The sequence below is a fragment of the Oncorhynchus mykiss genome, chromosome 10 (assembly GCF_013265735.2).
Source record: "Oncorhynchus mykiss isolate Arlee chromosome 10, USDA_OmykA_1.1, whole genome shotgun sequence".
Taxonomy (NCBI): Eukaryota; Metazoa; Chordata; class Actinopteri; order Salmoniformes; family Salmonidae; genus Oncorhynchus; species Oncorhynchus mykiss.
Genome location: NC_048574.1, coordinates 76,859,949 through 76,885,211, shown reverse-complemented (window position 1 = coordinate 76,885,211; position 25,263 = coordinate 76,859,949). Strand labels below are relative to the sequence as shown.

The window sequence follows — 25,263 nt, the reverse complement described above, 5'->3', positions numbered from 1 at the left end:
ACATTAAACATGATCATATGCACCAGTCAATTCATTTAGTTCATTTACCCCACCACAGAAAGGTGGATTTAAATACTTCCCAACAATGATCACAGAAAGCAAATTTTACACTGACAACACCTAAGAAAATGTATTTTAATATTTCCCAACACAATGACCACAAAAAGTTGGACCACAGAAATAATGACCACAAAAATATTTCCTAACAACGACAAGAAAACACACCAGAAAGACAATTTAAATCTATTTTAATAACAGACATCACAGTGAATGGCATAAATCCATAACAGACATTTCTGTAGAAATGGTTGGCAATGCACACAGTCAGGGATGGAAATTGAGCTAGCCCGATGCTAGTACACCTCAGACTGGCTAGTAGAAAATGTAGCCAATTAGCCCAACAGCTAGTGAAATGTTAGATTTTGTATTATTATAAGGCACAGCGGACAAGTGCCCAAAATCCTTAAGTTCCATCCCTGCACACCGCTATAGAGACTCCAGGTCTGCCATGGACGATGTTTTTCTCCTCTGTGACGTCATTACACTCAGCTGAAAGAGAAAAGACAGAAAAATGAGTGTGTTAGAAACAGTCAAAGCCAACAAAGTCCTCTCAGTGTCAGGGCTTCTTCAAAGACGTGTGTCCATGAAGATTATATGGGACAGGAGACACGCCGTTTCTAGCTGTGCAGCGTTCCAGTACTGCATCTCATCTCAATAAGATCCAGGGTCCTATTCATGAGACAGCAGACTAAGTAACACTGACTAAAACAGGGAGGGACTACCTACACGTGTCCAATAACTCCCTTTGAGTTTCTGTTGCACAACGTTTTTGAACTGTTTTACTACAGCGTGCCCAATAAATATGACCCTGTGGTGATATCAGACAACTGAGCTGACATCATCAGTGTGCGCCTCTCCCTGGCCCCAGTGTAAGACCCCTAGTACCTGTTGTGAGGCTGTAGTTGCCCTCTGTTCTGCCTGAGTCAAACGCCTCTGGAGACGACTGTTCTTCTCCTGATACTCTGCCATCTGCCTCTCGTACTAGACAACAACAGGACACATTTCAACCACAACGTTAGAGACACTTCCCCTACTGGACCCAGCAACAATACACTGACATCACATTTCCTCATTATATTCATTATGATGCGGGTTGCTATTGGTTTCAAGGTGTGGAGTAGTGTGTTGAATTCACTAAGTTGAACAATTGTCTTTGTTCCTTTTTTAAAATCTTCTATAAAACGGTATGCGTGTATGTATGCATGTATGTATGTATGTATGTATGCATGCGTGTGTGTGTGTATGTGTGTGTATGTATGTATGTATGTATGTATGCGCGTGTGTATGTATGTATGCGTGTGTATGTATGTATGTATGTATGTATGTATGTATGCGCGTGTGTATGTATGTATGTATGTATGCATGCGTGTGTGTGTATGTATGTGTGTATGTATGTATGTATGCATGCGTGTGTGTGTGTGTATGTGTGTGTGTGTATGTATGTATGTATGTATGCGTGTGTGTATGTATGTATGCGTGTGTATGTATGTATGCGTGTGTATGTATGTATGTATGTATGTATGTATGCGCGTGTGTATGTATGTATGTATGTATGCATGCGTGTGTGTGTGTATGTATGTGTGTATGTATGTATGTATGTATGCATGTATGCATGCGTGTGTGTGTGTATGTATGTGTGTATGTATGTATGTATGCATGCGTGTGTGTGTGTGTATGTGTGTGTGTGTATGTATGTATGTATGTATGCGTGTGTGTATGTATGCATGCGTGTATGTATGTATGTATGCGTGTGTGTATGTATGCATGCGTGTATGTATGTATGTATGCGTGTGTTAGAGTCACCTCTACTATGGTCTCGTGGTCAGTCACCAGCTGGATCTCCAGTTCCTGACAACGTTGCTTCTGTCGACTCAGCTCACCCCTGAAACCAACACAACGTGTCATAGTGGTCATCGACCAATCATCAAACACATACTCATATCAAAACATCCTCTCATCAACTAGCAACTGTGTCAAACAGTGGGCCATTTGGTCCGTAGCCTGTCAATCTCTCCCCTCTACATTGTGCGTAGGAGGCTTGAAACGTCGTTTTTACTGTGATCTGCAAAGTGAGAAAGAGCCAGAACAGCTTCTCAGAAGTTCAAAGCAGAACAGAAAAGGTGGGCGTCCTCAAACCAAATTGGTGAGTTTGTAGACTTGCCTGTATGGACACTGGGCTATTATGGTGGAGTGTCAGTAAGAAGGTCAGATCACAGTTTATTGGTCATATACAAACAGGTGTACCCAGTACATTGAACTAACTTGAGGCTGGTGAGTTTGGTGTGGAAGGTCAGGGTGAGGGTCTTGGCCTCCTCTTTCCAGCGCTGGCTGGTCTTCTGCTGGGCAGAGAGGAGGCGGGTCAGGTCAGCACTGGAGCTCCTACTGCTTTCCTCCAGCTCCCTGACCCGGGCATCCAGACCCTGCTCCTTTAGGGAATACTCCTGCTCCATCTGGGAAACCTGGGGAGAGGAGGGGGGAAGTGAGGGTGGGTGTGAGGGGGGAAGTGAGGGGGGGGGGGGGTGCGTTTGTGAGTGTCTCCGACTTGACCTGCCCACCTGTTTAATCCTCATCTTGTTTTCACCTTCCTCTACCTGCTAGACCTGTCTCCCTCCTCATCTCCCACCTTCCTCTACCTGCTAGACCTGTCTCCCTCCTCATCTCCCACCTTCCTCTACCTGCTAGACCTGTCTCCCTCATCTCCCACCTTCCTCTACCAGCTAGACCTGTCTCCCTCCTCATCTCCCACCTTCCTCTACCTGCTAGACCTGTCTCCCTCCTCATCTCCCACCTTCCTCTACCTGCTAGACCTGTCTCCCTCCTCATCTCCCACCTTCCTCTACCTGCTAGACCTGTCTCCCTCCTCATCTCCCACATTCCTCTACCAGCTAGACCTGTCTCCCTCATCTCCCACCTTCCTCTACCTGCTAGACCTGTCTCCCTCCTCATCTCCCACCTTCCTCTACCAGCTAGACCTGTCTCCCTCCTCATCTCCCACCTTCCTCTACCAGCTAGACCTGTCTCCCTCATCTCCCACCTTCCTCTACCAGCTAGACCTGTCTCCCTCCTCATCTCCCACCTTCCTCTACCTGCTAGACCTGTCTCCCACCTTCCTCTACCTGCTTCCCTCCTCATCTCCCACCTTCCTTCTACCTGCCTCCTCATCTCTGTTTCTGCAGACTGGTCTTACGTGTTGTTACGCCCGTCTCTGTGCGAGCAGCAAAGCCTTGCATAGTTGGTTTATATCCCTGTCCTTCCTCTACCCTGATCCCTCCCGTTCATACTGCATCCAGTCTGGTCTTAAAGGTGCTTAACCAGGTAGTCTCACCTGCTGCTTAGCTCTCCTCTGGGTCATCATGCTAGCCTTGCGTAGCTCCTCCATCTCCCTGCGGAGCTGCATGTTCTCCTGCTGCAGCTGGAGCCGCTCCTCGCTGACCCCGCTGCAGTCCTCCCTGGCTGCAGACAGAGACCCCTGCAGCCGCCGCACCTCCTCCTGGCACCGGGACAACTCCTCACTGTAGCTGTGGGGGGAAAGGGGAGGGAGGAGGGAGAGAAGGGAGGAAGAGACAGAGGGGGAATTTAGATTACAAAGTACTGTATACACTTGGGTCCAGACAGATGACAGGCAGACTTTAAAAAAAAGCACACTTAACAGCTGAACACAGATCTCAGATCAGCAGCTCAGACTAAGCACACAGAAATATGTGTCTCACTCCATCTCCAGTTTCTTCATCTTGTTGTGTGTGCTCTGCAGGGTGATGTTCATGTCGTCCTTCAGTCTCTCAGCATTCAGAGACCTCTGGTGGAGGACCTCCATCTTCCTGTACTCTGGCTCTCCTCTACCCTCCTTATACACCTGGAGTACAGATGACATAGGAACAGGTTATAATGCATTAGAACTCTTCATAACCTCCATTCCCCATAAAGTTCCTCCACCACCTGTAGGAATGTACGATCCAGTTTGATAAAACAATAGTATGACTTCTTCCCCAATCACCTCACCTTCTCCCCCCCCCCCACACCTTCTCCAGGTCCTCCACCCCCCCACCTTCTCCAGGTCCTCCCCCCCCCCCCCCCCACCTTCTCCAGGTCCTCCTCCACCCCCACCTTCTCCAGGTCCTCCTCCACCCCCCCACCTTCTCCAGGTCCTCCTCCACCCCCCCACCTTCTCCAGGTCCTCCTCCACCCCCCCACCTTCTCCAGGTCCTCCTCCACCCCCACCTTCTCCAGGTCCTCCTCCACCCCACCTTCTCCAGGTCCTCCTCCACCCCACCTTCTCCAGGTCCTCCTCCACCCCACCTTCTCCAGGTCCTCCTCCACCCCACCTTCTCCAGGTCCTCCTCCACCCCACCTTCTCCAGGTCCTCCCCCCCCCACCTTCTCCAGGTCCTCCCCCCCCCACCTTCTCCAGGTCCTCCCCCCCCCCACCTTCTCCAGGTCCTCCACCCCCCCACCTTCTCCAGGTCCTCCACCCCCTCACCTTCTCCAGGTCCTCCACCCCCTCACCTTCTCCAGGTCCTCCTCCACCCCACCTTCTCCAGGTCCTCCTCCACAACCCCCCCTCACCTTCTCCAGGTCCTCCTCCACCCCACCTTCTCCAGGTCCTCCTCCACAACCCCCCCCCCACCTTCTCCAGTTCCTCCTCCACAACCCCCCCCCCCCACCTTCTCCAGGTCCTCCTCCACAACCCCCCCTCACCTTCTCCAGTTCCTCCTCCAGTTCCTCCTCCACAACCCCCCTCACCTTCTCCAGTTCCTCCTCCACAACCCTCCCCATCTTCTCCAGTTCCTCCTCCACTCCATCACCTTCTCCAGGTCCTCCTCCACAACCCCACTCACCTTCTCCAGTTCCTCCTCAACAACCCTCCCCACCTTCTCCAGTTCCTCCTCCACAACCCCCCCCCCCTCACCTTCTCCAGTTCCTCCTCCACAACCCCCCCCTCACCTTCTCCAGTTCCTCCTCCACCTTCTCCAGTTCCTCCTCCACAACCCCCCTCACCTTCTCCAGTTCCTCCTCCACAACCCTCCCCATCTTCTCCAGTTCCTCCTCCACTCCATCACCTTCTCCAGGTCCTCCTCCACAACCCCACTCGCCTTCTCCAGTTCCTCCTCCACAACCCTCCCCACCTTCTCCAGTTCCTCCTCCACAACCCCCCCCCTCACCTTCTCCAGTTCCTCCTCCACAACCCCCCCCCCTCAACTTCTCCAGTTCCTCCTCCACAACCCCCCCCCCCCCTCACCTTCTCCAGTTCCTCCTCCACAACCCCCCCCTCACCTTCTCCAGTTCCTCCTCCACAACCCCCCCTCACCTTCTCCAGTTCCTCCTCCACTGCCCGCATCTCTCTCATGGACCTCTCCATCTGAGACTCTTTATCTGCACACTCCAGTTGTAGAGCCGACAACTCCTCAGCCATCCGATGGATCTGTGAGTTGCACTGTTTACGTACGTTCTCTACCTAAAAGAAACACAATCCAGAACTAGTCAAGAACACCTGAAGTAACAACAGATAGTATACATCCCACATATTCTACCTGCTCTGTCACTTTAGCCAGCAGCATGCCACCCTGCATACCACTGCTGGCTTGCTTCTGAAGCTAAGCAGGGTTGGTCCTGGTCAGTCCCTGGATGGGAGACCAGATGCTGCTGGAAGTGGTGTTGGAGGGACAGTAGGAGGCACTCTTTCCTCTGGTCTAAAAAATATCCCAATGACCCAGGGCAGTGATTGGGGACATTACCCTGTGTAGGGTGCCGTCTTTCGGATGGGACGTTAAACGGGTGTCCTGACTCTCTGAGGTCATTAAAGATCCCATGGCATTTATTGTAAGAGTAGGGGTGTTAACTCCGAAGACCTGACTAAATTCCCAATCTGGCTCTCAAAACCATCACGGTCACCTAATGATCCCCAGTTTACAATTGGCTCATTCATCCCCCTCCTCTCCCCTGTAACTATTACCCAGGTCGTTGTTGTAAATTAGAACGTGTTCTCAGTCAACTTACCTGGTAAAATCACGGAAAAATACAAATAATTAAACTTGACAAAACAATTATATTCTGTAAGTCAGGCTTTTCAGAGGGAAATGCAGAGAGCTGCACCCCTGGTTTCACCACAGTGAAATGCACACTGCAGCTTGTGAGTGTGTGCTATTTCAGTGTCCAGGCACGTCTACATTTAGACCCGTGTCTGACAGCCTGGTGAAGGCTAACATTAACAGGCTTGGGGCGTTAGATCTTAAATCAGAGCCATTAATAGAATGGTAATCACAGTCCCTCCCTGGTAAACAGCCAGGCAGAGAAGTCAGGTCAGGGAGTTCCTCAAGGAAAAATTATACGGACACTGCTGAGCTGCAAACAGATCATTTCAGAATTGGTTAAAATTAGGTTAGGGTTTGGTTATAGTTCAAGTTAGGGCTAGTTTCGATTTAGGTTAGTCGTTTTACAGGTCAGCAGTGTCCTTAGTCTTCTACGTTCCTCTACTGAGAACACAGCATCAAGAGAGAACGTGGTCAGGAGGCAGCAGCTCCGTTCCTCTACTGAGAACACAGCATCAAGAGAGAACGTGGTCAGGAGGCAGCAGCTCCGTTCCTCTACTGAGAACACAGCATCAAGAGAGAACGTGGTCAGGAGGCAGCAGCTCCGTTCCTCTACTGAGAACACAGCATCAAGAGAGAACGTGGTCAGGAGACAGCAGCTCCGTTCCTCTACTGAGAACACAGCATCAAGAAAGAACGTGGTCAGGAGGCAGCAGCTCCGTTCCTCTACTGAGAACACAGCATCAAGAGAGAACGTGGTCAGGAGGCAGCAGCTCCGTTCCTCTACTGAGAACACAGCATCAAGAGAGAACGTGGTCAGGAGACAGCAGCTCCGTTCCTCTACTGAGAACACAGCATCAAGAGAGAACGTGGTCAGGAGACAGCAGCTCCGTTCCTCTACTGAGAACACAGCATCAAGAAAGAACGTGGTCAGGAGGCAGCAGCTCCGTTCCTCTACTGAGAACACAGCATCAAGAGAGAACGTGGTCAGGAGGCAGCTCTCTACTGAGAACATAGCATCAAGAGAGAACGTGGTCAGGAAGAAGCAGCGCCGTTCCTCTACTGAGAACACAGCATCAAGAGAGAACGTGGTCAGGAAGAAGCAGCCTAACAGGTTGAGGTAGTAGTGTACTGTTGATGTATTGGAGATAATGAAACACTATGGTAAAACGCTGGGACTAGTGTTAGAGAGGGTGGTTCAGGATGGCGGGACTAGGGTTAGAGAGGGTGGTTCAGGATGGCGGGACTAGGGTTAGAGAGGGTGGTTCAGGATGGCGGGACTAGGGTTAGAGAGGGTGGTTCAGGATGGCGGGACTAGGGTTAGAGAGGGTGGTTCAGGATGGCGGGACTAGGGTTAGAGAGGGTGGTTCAGGATGCCGGGACTAGGGTTAGAGAGGGTGGTTCAGGATGCCGGGACTAGGGTTAGAGAGGGTGGTTCAGGATGCCGGGGCTAGGGTTAGAGAGGGTGGCTCAGGATGCCAGGGCTAGGGTTAGAGAGGGTGGCTCAGGATGCCGGGACTAGGGTTAGAGAGGGTGGCTCAGGACGCCGGGACTAGGGTTAGAGAGGGTGGCTTAGGACGCCGGGACTAGGGTTAGAGAGAGTGGCTCAGAACGCCGGGACTAGGGTTAGAGAGGGTGGCTCAGAACGCCGGGACTAGGGTTAGAGAGGGTGGCTCAGAACGCCAGGACTAGGGTTAGAGAGGGTGGTTCAAGATGCCAGGGCTAGGGTTAGAGAGGGTGGCTCAGGATGCCGGGACTAGGGTTAGAGAGGGTGGCTCAGGATGCCGGGACAAGGGTTAGAGAGGGTGGCTCAGGACACCGGGACTAGGGTTAGAGAGAGTGGCTCAGGACGCCGGGACTAGGGTTAGAGAGGGTGGCTTAGGACGCCGGGACTAGGGTTAGAGAGGGTGGCTCAGAACGCCGGGACTAGGGTTAGAGAGGGTGGCTCAGAACGCCGGGACTAGGGTTAGAGAGGGTGGCTCAGAACGCCGGGACTAGGGTTAGAGAGGGTGGCTCAGAACGCCGGGACTAGGGTTAGAGAGGGTGGCTCAGAACGCCGGGACTAGGGTTAGAGAGGGTGGCTCAGAACGCCGGGACTAGGGTTAGAGAGGGTGGCTCAGAACGCCGGGACTAGGGTTAGAGAGGGTGGCTCAGAACGCCGGGACTAGGGTTAGAGAGGGTGGCTCAGAACGCCGGGACTAGGGTTAGAGAGGGTGGCTCAGAACGCCAGGACTAGGGTTAGAGAGGGTGGTTCAAGATGCCGGGACTAGGGTTAGAGAGGGTGTTTCAGGATGCCGGGACTAGGGTTAGAGAGGGTGGTTCAGGATGCCGGGACTAGGGTAAGAGAGGGTGGTTCAGGATGCCGGGACAAGGGTTAGGGTACAGTTGGGGAGGACTAGGGTTAGCATTTTGAAAAAGGAGTTGAGAGACACCTCTTTCCTGGTGCGTATGGCAGCATCCTGGATCAGTTGTCTGACGGCTTCATTCATCCTGTCCAGCTCCTCAGATTTCTGTTTCTCTCTCAACAGGGCCTGATAGGGAGATACATACCACCATCACATACCACCATCACAACCAGAGTTATGCTAAATGACAGATAGTCCCTGACCAGACAGAGATATATACCACCATCACCATCAGCAGCGTTATGCTGAATGACAGACAGTCCCTGACCGGACAGAGATATATACCACCATCACCATCAGCAGCGTTATGCTGAATGACAGACAGTCCCTGACCGGACAGAGAGGAGTGAAGGGTGTGAAGGAAGGGGTAGAGAGGAGGTTGTCTGACCTGGTGAGACAGAGAGAGGTTAGATTGTGTCCAGGGAAGCAGACCGTAGCAGTAGAAGACTGTATGTACCTGGTCCTTCTGTAGAGAGGCCTCCTCAGCCAGCTGGATGGAGTCTCTGACCTTGGAGAAGGCCTCGTAGCGCTCCTCCTCCAGAGAGGCACAGCGCACCTGCAGCTCCCCCACCTGACGGGTACACCTCGTTATACACCGCGCTATTTAGCGACATGACCTTGTAGATACTACGTTAAAATAGGGATACCAAAAACTACAGTGTTCCCCACCTGCCTCTCCCACACCACCTGCTCCCTGCGTACACCCTCAGCCTCCTGGCTGGCTGCCTTCAACCTGCAGGAGACAGATGGGGACAGAAAGAGTTTAGCAGAAGGAATTGAAGAGAGATGCACTCAGCCTCCTGTGGAAGAGTCCGGAAGAGGAACTGGAGTGAGGATTACAGGTGTGTTTCACCTGGCCTCTAGCTGACTGAGGGCTGACTGGAGATGGTGGAGTCTTCGATCTGAGGCCTCCTCTCTACCATGAGCCTCTGCTGCATCGTCCTCCTACACACACGATAAAGGGACTGAGGTTCAATTCTGCTATGGTAAACTACGGCAGAGAACTAGAAGCCCTATTGCTTCCTACCCGTCTCTGTATCTGGTCCTGGACGTTCTGCATCAGCTTGGTCATCTCCTCCACCTTGGCTGTGGCCATCCTCAGATCTGCTTTGGCCGATCTGCAGTAGGAGTGGAAAGAGAGAAACAAATTAACCCTGCTCTCTGCAGTAGCACTGCCTGAAGAGCTACATTCCTGAGAGCCATTTTGGATCTAAATGTAGGAGGCCATTTTGGATATGCAGTAGGAGTGGAAAGAGAGAAACAAATTAACCCTGCTCTCTGCAGTAGCACTGCCTGAAGAGCTACATTCCTGAGAGCCATTTTGGATCTAAATGTAGGAGGCCATTTTGGATCTGCAGTAATCTGTCCTGGGGACAATTGGCAGCCATTTTGAAACTGTAGTAGTGTGTACCTGAGCTGGTTGCGTAGCTCCTCCATATCCGTGCTCTGTTCTGTCAGCGTCTTCAGGAACTGCTGGTTGGTCTGAGTGTGGCACGAGAGACACGCGCGCCGGTGAGGCATGATGGCTTCAGTACACACACACTAAACTAAACTTCTCACAAACACCAAATGTCTCACACACACACACACACTAAACTTCTCACAAACACCAAATGTCTCACACACACACACACACACAACTCCTCACACTACAATACAGAAGCACTACCTGGTAGACAGAAACAGAGAGAGGAAAGCCCTGGCCTCACTCCTCATTAATAATGTAGAAGATGGATACATTACTCTCCAGAAGCAGAAGGCCGGTGTGTGTGAGGTAAACCTGTACTGTCATGTTAGTTTACAGGCAAGTCTCTGACGTAACAGTCAATCCAGAAAAGCCAGTTAGCGAGCAAGTGAGTAAGGAAGTCAGAATGATAGTGTGTGTAACAAGCATGGGGCAAAGCTAGGAGAGCAAATGGATTAGGCTCCTTCCTGTCTGCAAGCATTAAGCCAGACAGACAGACTGACTGGTCTAGTTAGTGTTGTGGCCATGTGTAAAACAGATTCATTATTTACCAATGATCCAATATTCTACATTCGATATCAGAAACACTATTATAACGTTACACACACACACACACATATATATTTGACCTAGTGATTGGCTGCAACTTACAGATTCCAGTTTCTGATTGGTAACTTGGAGTTTCTGGACGTGCTGCTGGAATTGGATCAGTTGATCCTATGACAAAAAAATAATAAGGGGGCGGTGTTAATGACAACTTCCCTCACATCACTTCCTCTTAGACAACGACATTGAATTAATCTGAACTACGGACACAAAGTAAAACTCAAAGCTTGTACCAACTTCTAGCATTACAGAGGTTTAGAAGCAGCAACGATCAGCTCCACTCACTGATCTCAATGGGAGAGGGATGAAATCCATAACAACGCTGCCCTCTGGGGGCCAAACTGGGAGAAGGATCTACCTTGAGGCGCTGTTGCTCGGCAACATGGAGCTGTCCGTCAGAGGTGGTTATCTGGTAGAGCTGCTGTAAACGGTCCAGCTCCTGGGCTGAGGCCCGCCACAGCTCCATGGCCTGGTCTCGCTCCTACACACACACACACTTCAATATATGCACACTTCAATATATGCACACAACATTTTAGTCACTCAGCATATGGTCTCATCCAGAGAGCCTTACAGTAGGGTGTATTATAATGCAGGTAACACACACACACACACGCCATATCGTCACACACACACACGCCATATCGTCACACACGCACACGCCATATCGTCACACACGCACACGCCATATCGTCACACACACACACGCCATATCGTCACACACGCACACGCCATATCGTCACACACACACACACGCCATATCGTCACACACGCCATATCGTCACACACACACACACACGCCATATCGTCACACACACACGCCATATCGTCACACACACACACGCCATATCGTCACACACACACACGCCATATCGTCACACACACACGTGGAGGTGTTTAGACTAACCTGTACAGAGAGCTGTATCTGTTGGTGAAGGTTGCTGATGAGCCCCTCGTCCCCCAGTGTGTGTCCCTCCACCCCTGGTCCTGTACTGACTGGGAGGGTCTGCAGCTGCCTCTCTACGGACTCCCTCAGCTCGGCATGCAGCCTGGATGGGAGACGGCAACACACACACAGCATTAACTTACCTCATTGGTGTAAAAAGGGACCGGCAGGCTGTGGTCAGAGAACTGAAGTTTAAACCGTACCGTTCATTCTCCTTGACCACCGTGTCCAGCTTCAGTCTGATGGCAGTCATCTGCATCTTGGAGTTCAAAGTGTGAGGTAAAGATTAACTGTCCATCACTTTGGAAATATATTGTAGTCAATCATAAAATATCTCCAATGTAAAACACAATCCTTACATTTTGTTGTAGTCAGACACCAAAAGATGAATGAACAAACAGAACAGGGATAATTTGGACAAATGTTCACCTGGTAGCTCTGCAGTTGTTCAGTCATGTCTTCCATGTGACGGTCATACTCTGATAGGAGGGGAGCCATTATACTGGAACACATCCACAAACCACAACACTGGAATCACCTTCATCAGACTAGAACACAAGCACAATACTGGAAATCACCTATATCAGACTGGAACACATCCACAATACTGGAAATCACCTATATCAGACTGGAATCACCTATATCAGACTGGAATCACCTATATCAGACTGGAACACAAGCACAATACTGGAAATCACCTATATCAGACTGGAATCACCTATATCAGACTGGAATCACCTATATCAGACTGGAACACAAGCACAATACTGGAAATCATCTATATCAGACTGGAACACAAGCACAATACTGGAAATCACCTATATCAGACTGGAACACAAGCACAATACTGGAAATCACCTATATCAGACTGGAACACAAGCACAATACTGGAAATCACCTATATCAGACTGGAACACAACCACAATACAGGAAATCACCTATATCAGACTGGAATGACCTATTGCTAATTTGTCAAACACTTATCCAGAGCAACTTAGTCAATGCATTCAACTAAGGTGGGTAAGAAAACCAACAATCACAGTCACTGTAACTATTTATTTACATTTAATTTAACACTACTGACCTGTATCATTTTCCAAATATAGACATTCAGACTCAAATAGTCCACGTCGTCTAGTGAACCACCAAATAAACAACGTTTCTAAAAACAGTTGTTGTATTTGGCACGTGGCCGAGGAAATTGCAACAAAAACATAAACTTCGCTAACACTAGCCCTGCTGATGTAAAAAGTTAGACCAACTAAACTGTTTTTTTCCAGTCAAGAGTTAAACATCACCCTTATTAACTGTGATAAAGATGTAGATTGATAAGAGAAAACATCTACGCTGTTACATTAGAGATTCAAAGGTCTCCTGGTCAGTACAGGTGACCTGTCGTCTTAGCAACAGGTATCACTTGTCGTCTTAGCAACAGGTATCACTTGTCGTCTTAGCAACAGGTATCACTTGTCGTCTTAGCAACAGGTATCACTTGTCGTCTTAGCAACAGGTGTCACTTGTCGTCTTAGCAACAGGTGTCACTTGTCGTCTTAGCAACAGGTGTCACTTGTCGTCTTAGCAACAGGTATCACTTGTTGGTGCTATGAGGTTTATCATATTTTAACTCTCCATCTTTGAATGTGCTGTAGATCTGAGCTCGACATATTTTGCGAGATGGGTGTAGAAAGTCTCCAGATGGGATGGTGAGAGATGTCTTCCATGTCCAATGAAATTGGACTTTACATAGCCGCAGCATATAGAGTGAAGTGTTGCAACAGTAAAGCAGTGGTCATCAGCGTTGACATCTTTTTGTTGGTTCTCATCATTAGAAGAAGAGGGCAGTGAGCAGAAGAAAAAAGTGGACATTCAGAACTTCCTTCACTGTTGTCGTGTCAATGTTGGTTTTTGACCCTTGGTCTTTACTTCAGACTGGTGGTGAAACAGGTAGCCCACCCTCAGCAAAACACGACCTTTAACCTTTAAGAGGCTGGAACATGGGCTGTGTTCCGTATGACACACTACTCCACTACTTCTGACAAGAACCCTATGGGCAGCGCACTGATGAAAAGAAGTGCACTATTTTGTGAATAGAGTGCCATTTAGGGGACACACATATGCTTTGGATGCTAAAGAGGGCCATGTCACTGTTGGGTGACAGCGGGGCTCGGGTTGTTCCTCTCTTACCTCTGGTCAGACAGCCAGGGGGCTGGGGTCTCTGCGTGAGTCTCCTCTTCACCCTGCAGAAACAGAGCATTTAGAAAGCTCTCAGGCCTGACTCCTCCTAGTATTACTCATACTCAAAATCTAATGGATTGCATCATCTAGGCCATATTTTGTGGTTTATATTTTTGGCAGTGTGCAGCAGTGGTGGAAAAAGTACTCAATTGTAAAAGTAAAGATACCTTAATAGAAAAATGACTCCAGTAAAAGTGAGTCACCTGGTAAAATACTTAATTTAATATAATTTACAAACTAAGCATGTGTGTTGAGTGAGTCCACCAGGTCAGAGGCATTAGGGATGACCAGGGATGTTCTCTTGATGTGTGTGAGAATTGGACCCTTTTCCTGTGCAACTAAGCATTCAAAATGTAAGGAGTACTTTTGGGTGTCAGGGAAAATGTATGGAGTAAAAAGTACATTATAGGCTAGCAGCTAATGTTTGACCATTGCTAACGAACATTGGTTTATCTTTTTGGCACTGAGCAGTGTCGACTACAACGGATTAATAACAGACTGTTGCTATATCCCAGCAAAACCCTTTCACACCTTACAGTACCTGTGGTGCTGATGTGGCTTCAGAGCGGTGCCTATCCTGATAGTGACTCAAGGCAGAGTTCAGCCTTTGTACTGCAATGATAAATACAGTATGAAATCAGATGGTAGACAATAACAATGACATAAATATAATATGCAAAGCTTATGAAAATGGGTATGGCTGTGGCTAGCTGCAATGCAACCAAGAGAATTTTGACATTGTGCTGGACTCTTTCAAAAGTCTCCTGGTTGCATCACAGGTAGGCTATGGCTAAAATGGATCTGACAACAAGACTAGTATTCAGAGATTATGCAATTAACCTTGATCACGCAAAAACTCGACTTCAGTGGACATCTTGCATTGAATCTGCACAAGAAAAGACCGCACATATTACTTAAAAAGAGATCGATAGCTAGCTATAGCTACCGTAAACCATACATGCCCTCTGTCTTGCTAGTTACAACACAAGCTTGCTACAAACACAACACAGGCTTGTACAATCAACAGGTGGTTTTCAAAAGATTCGGGGAATAAGATAGTTGATTTGCTGGGCGAGCCCTTGTCATGACCCTGAAAAACAACAATGTTGTTGAATTAATGTTTACTGATAGCTGGCGGGTTACTAGGCGTAACTAGCTAAGCAAATTTTGAGTCAGCAGGCACTGACTGCTGTGTGATATCGTGTGAGCGACAAACATTTCAATGGGTAAAAACAGCTTTTCGCTTGCACATATCACGTAATCTGACCAAATAATGTTGGCTACAAGCTATACGATTAATTGTGCTATGTGCAATTCCATCTTTACACCAAAGCAAACAAATTAAACTAACCGTTTAATTTCTCGATAATCCTTCCGCCGTCGATTTAAAGAAGGGCACGGCTGAAAAACCAATCACAAAAAAGAAGTGCAACCGCCTATTCTGCCCCCATAAATTAGAAACATACAAACAGTTCCACCTATTTCCTGGAACACAGTTTAAACCTGGCATCAATCAATTAGATATGAAACGCCATTTCAATATGTAAACAAATGTACTTCGAGACTGTTGTACTGGGTTGCGTGCCAACTGATTCCGTAATTATTCCACCCAAGAACATCTGATATGGAAGATATATCATAATATGATCATACCAGGAAGTTGATACTCCATTGAAAGTGCATTATCTCTTTGGCACGAGCTACTGTATGTATTTTGATAACAAGCTAAATATATAGGCATCACACCAGCGCGAAACTGGATTAATCTTCTTACAAAGTAAGTAACGTTAGCCTTCCTATCAGTCATGATGCACCGATCGTGGACATCGGTGTCGCTAAAAGCGGTTATCTTCCTCTATGTACTTACATGCGCAGAACTTAAAATGGTAAGTTTAGTACAAGTTTTATGTTTTCCAAATTACTGCATTGTGCCATACTTATGCGGCTACTACGAATAACACTGCTCTTGGTCTACCATGCTGGCACCAGTGTGCAGGGCAGGCTTATTTTAGCCTGGTCTCAGACGTGTTAGTAGGCAATAATATTTTGTGTTTTCGGTTGTCATCAGAATCAGTAAATCGAAGCATGTTTTTGGACTCATTCAGTAGTTTTTTATTTGATGAAGTAAAATCCTGTTTATTCCTAAATCATAAATTGGAAAATTATAATGTTGATGTTTCAAGGAGTGTATTCATTACGCAAACCATTTACCGTTTAAGAACCAAACCGAAGCAAACAGGGGTAATCATTTCCCAAAATTGATCGAGAGTTAAAATTGGACAAATTCATCCCTCCGTTTCGTTCCATTTAAGAAACGTTTTGCTACAGAATCGGCGTGATGAATATGCCCCCGACTTTAGATTTTTAGCCCAGTGTCAAAACACCCGTTTTAAATGTCCAAAATAATAATCATGATACGCTTCAATTGTTTGTGATATTTGAATACCAAACATTTAAAAAACGCCCTACACACGTGTCACACCTATATTTTGCTAAATTAGCACCTTATAAACTGCACACGACAGCATTTACCAAGAGGCCATTCTATACTAGAATGGATTAGCTTGTTTTACTGTAATCAATAATGCGCGCAAATGAATCCCTGGATATTGTATAGAAATCAATGGAACGGGACAATAACCGCGGCGAAATGTAACGTTTGCGCTCGTCTAAAAGACAAACCATATCGAACTTGGGTATACAACATAGACCTGTCGAGAGATGAGAACATGTAGTAGCCATGTATGACCTAATCTCCCTGTGCGACAGTGTTTAAAAATATTTGTTTAACTAACCCAAGATAGACAACAGCCTGACGTTTCCAATGGGAGCAAATTAATCACAGTGGGCAGAACTAGCAAGGAGGTGGGCAGAGCCAAGCACGAACTAGCGAGAGCCTATTGGCGCGTTCTAGTTTATTTTCGTTAGGGAACGCCTACTTTGCAGTCTTAAACAACGCAATTTTCAGAAACCTTGGCAACGGGTGAAGTCTACTCAGTTCGAAACAGATTTTATTTTTGGAAACAAAAAACTGTATTGAGATCAAATGTTCCATCAATGAGAAAATTAGCAGAATATCGTCCAAGACCCTCCACCATCCCCCAAACCCCTTCCAAACCCCGTCCAATATCAATGACCTTCCACTTGAATCTTTCCCTCTCTTCAACATACTTCTAACAACACAAGCTCCACAATTTCATCGACCATACACTCCAGACACAAACCATTCGCATGCTTACCAACCATGTAATGACGAGTTCAATGTGTGCGCAATCGAGCAAACACAATCTTTCTGACCTTTGAGTCTTGGTCCAGCGACCTTTGTTTGGAAGACATATAAAAGCCAGCCCAGAAGAGTCCCATCTCTTCTGCCACACATCTATCAGAATGGCTCTGATCTTACATTTGGCCTCACTGCTACCCAGTAGAACATCAATATCAAACATGTCTAGTTTTAAAGCCCTTTTGGCTATCTGGTCTACAATTTCTTTCCCTTCCACACCCAAATTGGCTGGGATCCAACGATTCTCCATAATAACATGAATGCCTCCAAAAAGTAAGTAACTCCTATTAGATTTGTCAGATGATAAACTATTCAACACAGACAGGGAATCTGAGCACACTGTAATTCTGACAGGTTGAGCGTCCTCCACCCATAGTGTTTCCGGTAGACGGCCAATAAGAAAAGAGAAACAACACTTTTCTGATTGGATCATTTCAACGAATCACCACCTCACCGGTAGATCTACATAGTGACAGGGCTTGACTGTCTTTGGTGATAGCTTGACTGTCTTTGGCGATAGCTTGACTTTCAAATCGGTGTATTTGTTTGTGGCCAGCGACTTTTATAAAGAGAGTGACACTATTTTTCCTTGTAGTTGAGTTTGAAAATGATCAACTGTGTTCAAAGTCCTGTGACGGACAGGCACGTATGCTAAAATAAATGATACCAAACCAAGTATACAAATCTGTTTTTAAGCAATCGATTTAGTATCATCTTGATGACTGTAAACGTGTATATTAACATCGCCAACGTGAGGTTAAAATGAGGTGTAAATCCACTCCATTTATCCGTTGAAAATGCAAGCTTGTGTAAGATAGTAATACCAACTGTCCACATTAGGGGTAATTAGCACAATATAAAATAATTATATATGACAAAATCAAAAGCTATTGCAACAATTACACCTAGTTCTCACTCGTATAACCATTTGAGTGAGTAAAGAAATGCTCTTGAACACAATTTAGCCCCCATAGTTCCATTTAGCCTCCATAGTTCAATTTAGCCCCCATAGTTCCATTTAAGCCTCCATAGTTCCATTTAAGCCTCCATAGTTCCATTTAAGCCTCCATAGTTACATTTAAGCCTCCTTAGTTACATTTAAGCCTCTATAGTTCCATTTAGCCTCTATAGTTCCATTTAGCCCCCATAGTTCCATTTAAGCCTCCATAGTTCCATTTAAGCCTCCATAGTTCCATTTAAGCCTCCATAGTTCCATTTAAGCCTCCATAGTTACATTTAGTCTCCATAATTACATTTAGCCTCCATGGTTCCATAATTCGCTCCATAGTTCCATTTATCCTCCATAGTGTATGCAGCAGCCTGAATGTTTGACTTCCCTAGTATTGGTGCTGCTGTCAACTCCTGCACTCATTGTCAAGCCCGGGAATGAACATGATATCACAAACAGATCTGGGACTTGGCTGTTGGTCTTTACACAGCATAGTCTAATCCCATTGTATATACAAAACAGCAAAACCCATAACATATCGTTCTCTCTGTCAGACTGAGATGGAGTTTGTGATCAGCACCACATGGGACAGCCTTCCTGTGGATCATGACCCTGTGAAGGTGACGTTTTCTCCCGGGGATGGAGGGATGAAGATGCAGGTGTCTGCTCCCTTCTTCAACAACCCTCCTGGTCCCTCCGGCCCTCCAGGACAGCCCTTCCCTGGCCTCTGGAACTATGAAGGTGAGTAGAGAGAGTTATAACAGGACAGCCCTTCCCTGGCCTCTGGTACTATGAAGGTGGGTAGAGAGAGTTATAACAGGACAGCCCTTCCCTGGCCTCTGGTACTATGAAGGTGGGTAGAGAGAGTTATAACAGGACAGCCCTTCCCTGGCCTCTGGTACTATGAAGGTGGGTAGAGAGAGTTATAACAGGACAGCCCTTCCCTGGCCTCTGGAACTATGAAGGTGGGTAGAGAGAGTTATAACAGGACAGCCCTTCCCTGGCCTCTGGGACTATAAAGGTGGGTAGAGAGAGTTATAACAGGACAGCCCTTCCCTGGCCTCTGGGACTATAAAGGTGGGTAGAGAGAGTTATAACAGGACAGCCCTTCCCTGGCCTCTGGGACTATAAAGGTAGAGTTATAACAGGACAGCCCTTCCCTGGCCTCTGGGACTATGAAGGTAGAGTTATAACAGGACAGCCCTTCCCTGGCCTCTGGGACTATAAAGGTAGAGTTATAACAGGACAGCCCTTCCCTGGCCTCTGGGACTATAAAGGTGGGTAGAGAGAACAGTGGTGGTTTGTTCTGGTCGTGGGGGTAATTGCATAATCATAACTATTACTACTATTAAATCATAATAATTGTGAAGTGAATATTGAATGTATCGTTGATTGCTCATTTTTTATGTTGTTTGTGGACGTTTTTTCAGTCATCCTACTTTAGGCCACTAGGCACAACAAGATGGTTTTCAATGCGTATAATATAACCCTTTTCATGTTATTTTTCTACAGTGGTTGAGGCGTTCTTCCTGGACAGTACTACTGTGAACTATCTAGAGGTGGAAGTGTGTCCGTAAGTAGAGCCGTTCTCTAGAGGCGTTGATGGTCTGATTGATGGTTCTCCAGTAGCACTATACTGATTATTACTCTTCTGTTGCAGACATGGACAACACTTGGTGTTACTGCTCTCTGGAAGAGGTCACGCATTCATGGTAAGTGAACACCCTCACATCCTCCCTATGAATGGATGAATGACTGGATGGATGGATGGATGAATGACTGGATGGATGGATGAATGAATGAATGGATGAATAAATGGATGGATGAATTAATGCATGAATGAATGGATGGATGGATGAATTAATGCATGAATGAATGAATGCATGGATGAATTAATGCATGAATTAATAAATGGATGGATGAATGAATTAATGCATGAATGAATGGATGGATGAATTAATTAATTAATGCATGAATGAATGAACAATGAAAGAGTACAATGTATTACACTCATATCTTATAAATATTTAGTTCTGCCCCAATATATTTCATCAAGTTATATTCACACAGACTTACCTCTATTTCGTCACTTGCCCTAACAGTAATCTAAGGGTCCAACAGATACAGTCATCAGTTTGGTTTAAAACCTATTTTTTGTTTTTGTTTCCAGCAACAACTGCCCCTGTCGTTCACGGCAACCATCACAGGAAACAGGTGGGAGGGTGAGGCTCTTCTCCCCTGGTGCTACTTCCCCCCTAACGTGAACAAGATGAACTCGTACGCCATCCACGGGTCCGGTGCGGGGCGTACCTACGAGTCCCTCTACCCTGTCCCCCAGGCTGACCTCGTGGAGGGGCAGAAGCCCAACTTGTGAGTCTGTTTATTGCCTTCAGAAAGTATTCACAGCCCCAGACGTTTTCCACATTGTGTTGTTGTTACAGCCTGAATGTAAAATGGATTAAATGCTTGCCGTGCTTCTACACCTGCATTGCTTGCTGTTTGGGGTTTTAGGCTGGGTTTCTGCACAGCACTTTGAGATATCGAAGGGCTATATAAATACATTTGATTTGATAAAAAAACACATTTTTGTCCCTGGCCTACACAGAAAACCCCATAATGTAAAAGTGGAATTCTGTATTTTTGTTTATGTTTTATTTTTTACTCAGTTGCCCGAGAGGAAGGAAACCGCTCAGGGATTTCACCATGACGCCAATAGTGACTTTAAAAACAGTTACAGAGTGTTCAATGGCTGGGATAGGAGAAAACTGAGGATGGATCAATAACATTGTAGTTACTCCACAATGCTAACCTAAATGACAGAGTGAAAAGAAAGAAGCCTGTACAGAATAAAACATACAGTATTCAAAAAATATTCATCCTGTTTGCAACAAGGCACTAAAGTAATACTGCAAAAAATATGGCTAGGCAATTAACCTTTTGTCTTGAATACAAAGTGTTATGTTTGGGACAAATCCAGTACAACACATTACTGAGTACCACTCTCCATGTGTTCAAGCATAATGGTGGCTGCATCATGTTATGGGTATGCTTGTAATCGTTAAGGACTGGGGAGTTTTTCAGTATAAAAAATGAATGGAATGGAGATAAGCACATGCAAAATCCTAGAGTAAAACCTTGTTGTCTGCTTTCACTGTGAGGAGGGTTCATGTCTGTCTGTAGAAAAGGAAGGTCCATGTCTGTCTGTAGAAAAGGAGGGTTCATGTCTGTCTATAGAAAAGGAGGGTTCATGTCTGTCTGTAGAAAAGGAGGGTTCATGTCTGTCTGTAGAAAAGGAGGGTTCATGTCTGTCTGTAGAAAAGGAGAGTTCATGTCTGTCTGTAGAAAAGGAGGGTTCATGTCTGTCTGTAGAAAAGGAGGGTTCATGTCTGTCTGTAGAAAAGGAGGGTTCATGTCTGTCTATAGAAAAGGAGGGTTCATGTCTGTCTGTAGAAAAGGAGGGTTCATGTCTGTCTGTAGAAAAGGAGGGTCCATGTCTGTCTGTAGAAAAGGAGGGTTCATGTCTGTCTGTAGAAAAGGAGGGTTCATGTCTGTCTGTAGAAAAGGAGGGTTCATGTCTGTCTACCTTTCTTTAGTCCGAACACAGTCTCTTCCTTCTTCAGACACACAATGTTCAAGGCTGAAACTCTTACAGAGCATTTTTCTGGAGAAGACTGCATTGCCGAGTCTATACAAACACACACACACTGCCAACTCTACTTTTAAAAATATGTTTAGATGACGGAGTGTGTGTGTGTGTGTGTGTGTGTGTGTATGTGACAGAGACACCTCTCCACCACTGCATAACTATTCCGTGTGTGTGTGTGTGTGTGTGTGTGTGTGACAGAGACACCTCTCCACCACTGCATAACTATTCCGTGTGTGTGTGTGTGTGTGACAGAGACACCTCTCCACCACTGCATAAGTATTCAGTGCTTAGATGTGTTAGCTGTCAGTGGACAGATTCCAATAGTCAGCCCCATGTTTTATTACACTGAGAAAATTACATGCAAATTCACAGGTTTCTGTGTGCGGGTGTGTTTGCGCGCGTGTCTCGCAAATTCACAGATTGTGTGTGTTACCAAACTGACAGACTGCTTTTTTTTTTTTCTCTCTCTCTCTCTCTCTCTCTCTCTCTCTCTCTCTCTCTCTCTCTCTCTCTCTCTCTCTCTCTCTCTCTCTCTCTCTCTCTCTCTCTCTCTCTCTCTCTCTCTCTCTCTCTCTCTCTCTCTCTCTCTCTCTCTCTCTCTCTCTCTCTCTCTCTCTCGACGCAGCCACCTCTTGGAATATTTCCAAGACTTTCGCCTGCAAAGCATCATGGGAGGGGACTGGGTCCAGCCCGAGTCGGATCTCTGGAAGGGAAAGTGATGAGTCGGGAGAACACACACACTGGAACACACGCGCGTGATGACAGCGGGTGCGACCAAAGTCACGGAGGAGGAACGATCGATCTTGATTAGTTAATGATGTCAGACTGGATGAAATATGTTACCAGTTTGTCAGATGGTATTAACACCTCACCTCAAACTGCCTTTTACCGACTGCCTGAGGCCTGGTTCAAAACACACATGAAGGGGTTTCTAGATTCTATTTTTCTATGAATGAAAGTGAGAATCAAAGTGTATTATATCTGTGCTTTCTGTTTTATAGATTTATGCCTTTCTCTCTGAAATGAAAGACCATTGAATTTGATCATTTTCAATGCTACCTCCAATTCATTGTGGGAGTATCATTGTTATTCAATTAGATGAAGGCTCATCATGACGAGTTTACACTTTTGATTCATGGTTTCGTGCAATGCATTGATCATCACACACCAATATGTCTGTAATTCATCATTGTGACCAATTCTACTGTGCTGAAGCTGGAGTAAGGCTGTTTTGCTTCAATTACTCCCGAGCAAATGAAAATGGATTGTCTGGCATCCCAAATGGCATCCTATTCCCTGTTTTAGTGCACTACTTTTCAGAAGTAGTAAGCTACATAGGGAATAGGGTGCCATTTGGCATGCCAGACATTGAGATAATTAGTAGTCATTAGATAACGGCCATATGTGCCCTTTTTTTGTAATGATGTTAAATGAGCTCTTGGGTCGTCATTACTTCTGGGATCCATATAGGACTGTTGTCTTATGGAATGTTAATGTACGTAGATGAGCTGCAGCCTATCAAATAAATACATTAAATAAACGATGTCCCGTGGAGCCGTGTCATTGATGTGCTTCCCTACTGACACGTTCAGACAACTTGAACACTCCATATGATGTGCTTCCTCACTGACACGTTCAGACAACTTGAACACTCCATATGATGTGCTTCCTCACTGACACGTTCAGACAACTTGAACACTCCATATGATGTGCTTCCTACTGACACGTTCAGACAACTTGAACACTCCATATGATGTGCTTCCCTACTGACACGTTCAGACAACTTGAACACTCCATATGATGTGCTTCCCTACTGACACGTTCAGACAACTTGAACACTCCATATGATGTGCTTCCTACTGACACGTTCAGACAACTTGAACACTCCATATGATGTGCTTCCCTACTGACACGTTCAGACAACTTGAACACTATATGATGTGCTTCCCTACTGACACGTTCAGACAACTTGAACACTCCATATGATGTGCTTCCTACTGACACGTTCAGACAACTTGAACACTCCATATGATGTGCTTCCTACTGACACGTTCAGACAACTTGAACACTCCATATGATGTGCTTCCCACTGACACGTTCAGACAACTTGAACACTCCATATGATGTGCTCCCTACTGACACGTTCAGACAACTTGAACACTCCATATGATGTGCTTCCCTACTGACACGTTCAGACAACTTGAACACTCCATATGATGTGCTTCCCTACTGACACGTTCAGACAACTTGAACACTCTATATGATGTGCTTCCTACTGACACGTTCAGACAACTTGAACACTCCATATGATGTGCTTCCTACTGACACGTTCAGACAACTTGAACACTCCATATGATGTGCTTCCCTACTGACACGTTCAGACAACTTGAACACTCCATATGATGTGCTTCCTCACTGACACGTTCAGACAACTTGAACACTCCATATGATGTGCTTCCCTACTGACACGTTCAGACAACTTGAACACTCCATATGATGTGCTTCCCACTGACACGTTCAGACAACTTGAACACTCCATATGATGTGCTTCCTACTGACACGTTCAGACAACTTGAACACTCCATATGATGTGCTTCCCTACTGACACGTTCAGACAACTTGAACACTATATGATGTGCTTCCTACTGACACGTTCAGACAACTTGAACACTCCATATGATGTGCTTCCTACTGACACGTTCAGACAACTTGAACACTCCATATGATGTGCTTCCCTACTGACACGTTCAGACAACTTGAACACTCCATATGATGTGCTTCCCTACTGACACGTTCAGACAACTTGAACACTCCATATGATGTGCTTCCCTACTGACACGTTCAGACAACTTGAACACTCCATATGATGTGCTTCCCTACTGACACGTTCAGACAACTTGAACACTCCATATGATGTGCTTCCCACTGACACGTTCAGACAACTTGAACACTCCATATGATGTGCTTCCTCACTGACACGTTCAGACAACTTGTACACTCCATATGATGTGCTTCCTCACTGACACGTTCAGACAACTTGAACACTCCATATGATGTGCTTCCTCACTGACACGTTCAGACAACTTGAACACTCCATATGATGTGCTTCCCTACTGACACGTTCAGACAACTTGAACACTCCATATGATGTGCTTCCCACTGACACGTTCAGACAACTTGAACACTCCATATGATGTGCTTCCCACTGACACGTTCAGACAACTTGAACACTCCATATGATGTGCTTCCCACTGACACGTTCAGACAACTTGAACACTATATGATGTGCTTCCCTACTGACACGTTCAGACAACTTGAACACTCCATATGATGTGCTTCCTACTGACACGTTCAGACAACTTGAACACTCCATATGATGTGCTTCCTACTGACACGTTCAGACAACTTGAACACTCCATATGATGTGCTTCCCACTGACACGTTCAGACAACTTGAACACTCCATATGATGTGCTCCCTACTGACACGTTCAGACAACTTGAACACTCCATATGATGTGCTTCCCTACTGACACGTTCAGACAACTTGAACACTCCATATGATGTGCTTCCCTACTGACACGTTCAGACAACTTGAACACTCTATATGATGTGCTTCCTACTGACACGTTCAGACAACTTGAA

The 25,263-nt window shown here is 46.2% G+C and overlaps 2 protein-coding genes across 4 annotated transcripts; one reads left to right on the top strand and one right to left on the bottom strand.

Moving 5' to 3' along the window:
- Nucleotides 1–231: 231 nt before the first annotated feature.
- Nucleotides 232–15,509, bottom strand: LOC110531901 (sodium channel and clathrin linker 1-like). 2 transcript variants are annotated; one of them, XM_036934005.1, is made up of 23 exons: nt 15,094–15,509; nt 14,583–14,628; nt 14,284–14,354; nt 13,692–13,744; nt 11,937–12,009; nt 11,711–11,766; nt 11,469–11,610; nt 10,920–11,042; nt 10,607–10,672; nt 9,902–9,972; nt 9,518–9,608; nt 9,344–9,435; nt 9,160–9,223; nt 8,948–9,061; nt 8,711–8,878; nt 8,518–8,616; nt 5,365–5,511; nt 3,771–3,913; nt 3,386–3,578; nt 2,323–2,519; nt 1,864–1,942; nt 946–1,041; nt 232–549 (listed from the first exon to the last, which is right to left on the bottom strand). In XM_036934005.1, the coding sequence occupies exons 2-23, from the start codon at nt 14,614–14,616 to the stop codon at nt 487–489; spliced, it is 2,235 nt and encodes a 744-aa protein (XP_036789900.1). In that variant the 5' UTR covers nt 14,617–14,628; nt 15,094–15,509; the 3' UTR covers nt 232–486. The 2 variants fall into 2 exon arrangements, with proteins under 2 accessions (XP_036789900.1, XP_036789901.1); XM_036934006.1 differs by lacking the exon at nt 8,711–8,878.
- LOC110497198 (UPF0462 protein C4orf33 homolog) lies at nt 15,205–23,163 on the top strand. Of its 2 annotated transcripts, none has more exons than XM_036934008.1 (6): nt 15,205–15,519; nt 18,529–18,715; nt 19,487–19,547; nt 19,635–19,686; nt 20,145–20,344; nt 22,246–23,163. In XM_036934008.1, the coding sequence occupies exons 2-6, from the start codon at nt 18,535–18,537 to the stop codon at nt 22,337–22,339; spliced, it is 588 nt and encodes a 195-aa protein (XP_036789903.1). In that variant the 5' UTR covers nt 15,205–15,519; nt 18,529–18,534; the 3' UTR covers nt 22,340–23,163. The 2 variants fall into 2 exon arrangements, with proteins under 2 accessions (XP_036789903.1, XP_036789902.1); XM_036934007.1 differs by having other exon boundaries at nt 15,429–15,628.
- The last annotated feature ends 2,100 nt before the right edge of the window (nt 23,164–25,263 follow it).

What these genes read in the sequence shown, in the direction of transcription:
- LOC110497198 (XM_036934007.1), top strand. Translation starts at nt 15,548, where the DNA reads ATGATGCACCGATCGTGGACATCGGTGTCGCTAAAAGCGGTTATCTTC. An exon ending in TGGCCTCTGGAACTATGAAG is followed by an intron (nt 18,716 to 19,486) that starts GTGAGTAGAGAG and finishes ATTTTTCTACAG; the next exon opens with TGGTTGAGGCGTTCTTCCTG. An exon ending in GAAGAGGTCACGCATTCATG is followed by an intron (nt 19,687 to 20,144) that starts GTAAGTGAACAC and finishes TTTTGTTTCCAG; the next exon opens with CAACAACTGCCCCTGTCGTT.
- LOC110531901 (XM_036934005.1), bottom strand. Translation starts at nt 14,616, where the DNA reads ATGTCCACTGAAGTCGAGTTTTTGCGTGATCAAG. An exon ending in CCCTGGCTGTCTGACCAGAG is followed by an intron (nt 12,010 to 13,691) that starts GTAAGAGAGGAA and finishes GATGTGTTCCAG; the next exon opens with TATAATGGCTCCCCTCCTAT. An exon ending in GAGCTACGCAACCAGCTCAG is followed by an intron (nt 9,609 to 9,901) that starts GTACACACTACT and finishes CTCCTACTGCAG; the next exon opens with ATCGGCCAAAGCAGATCTGA.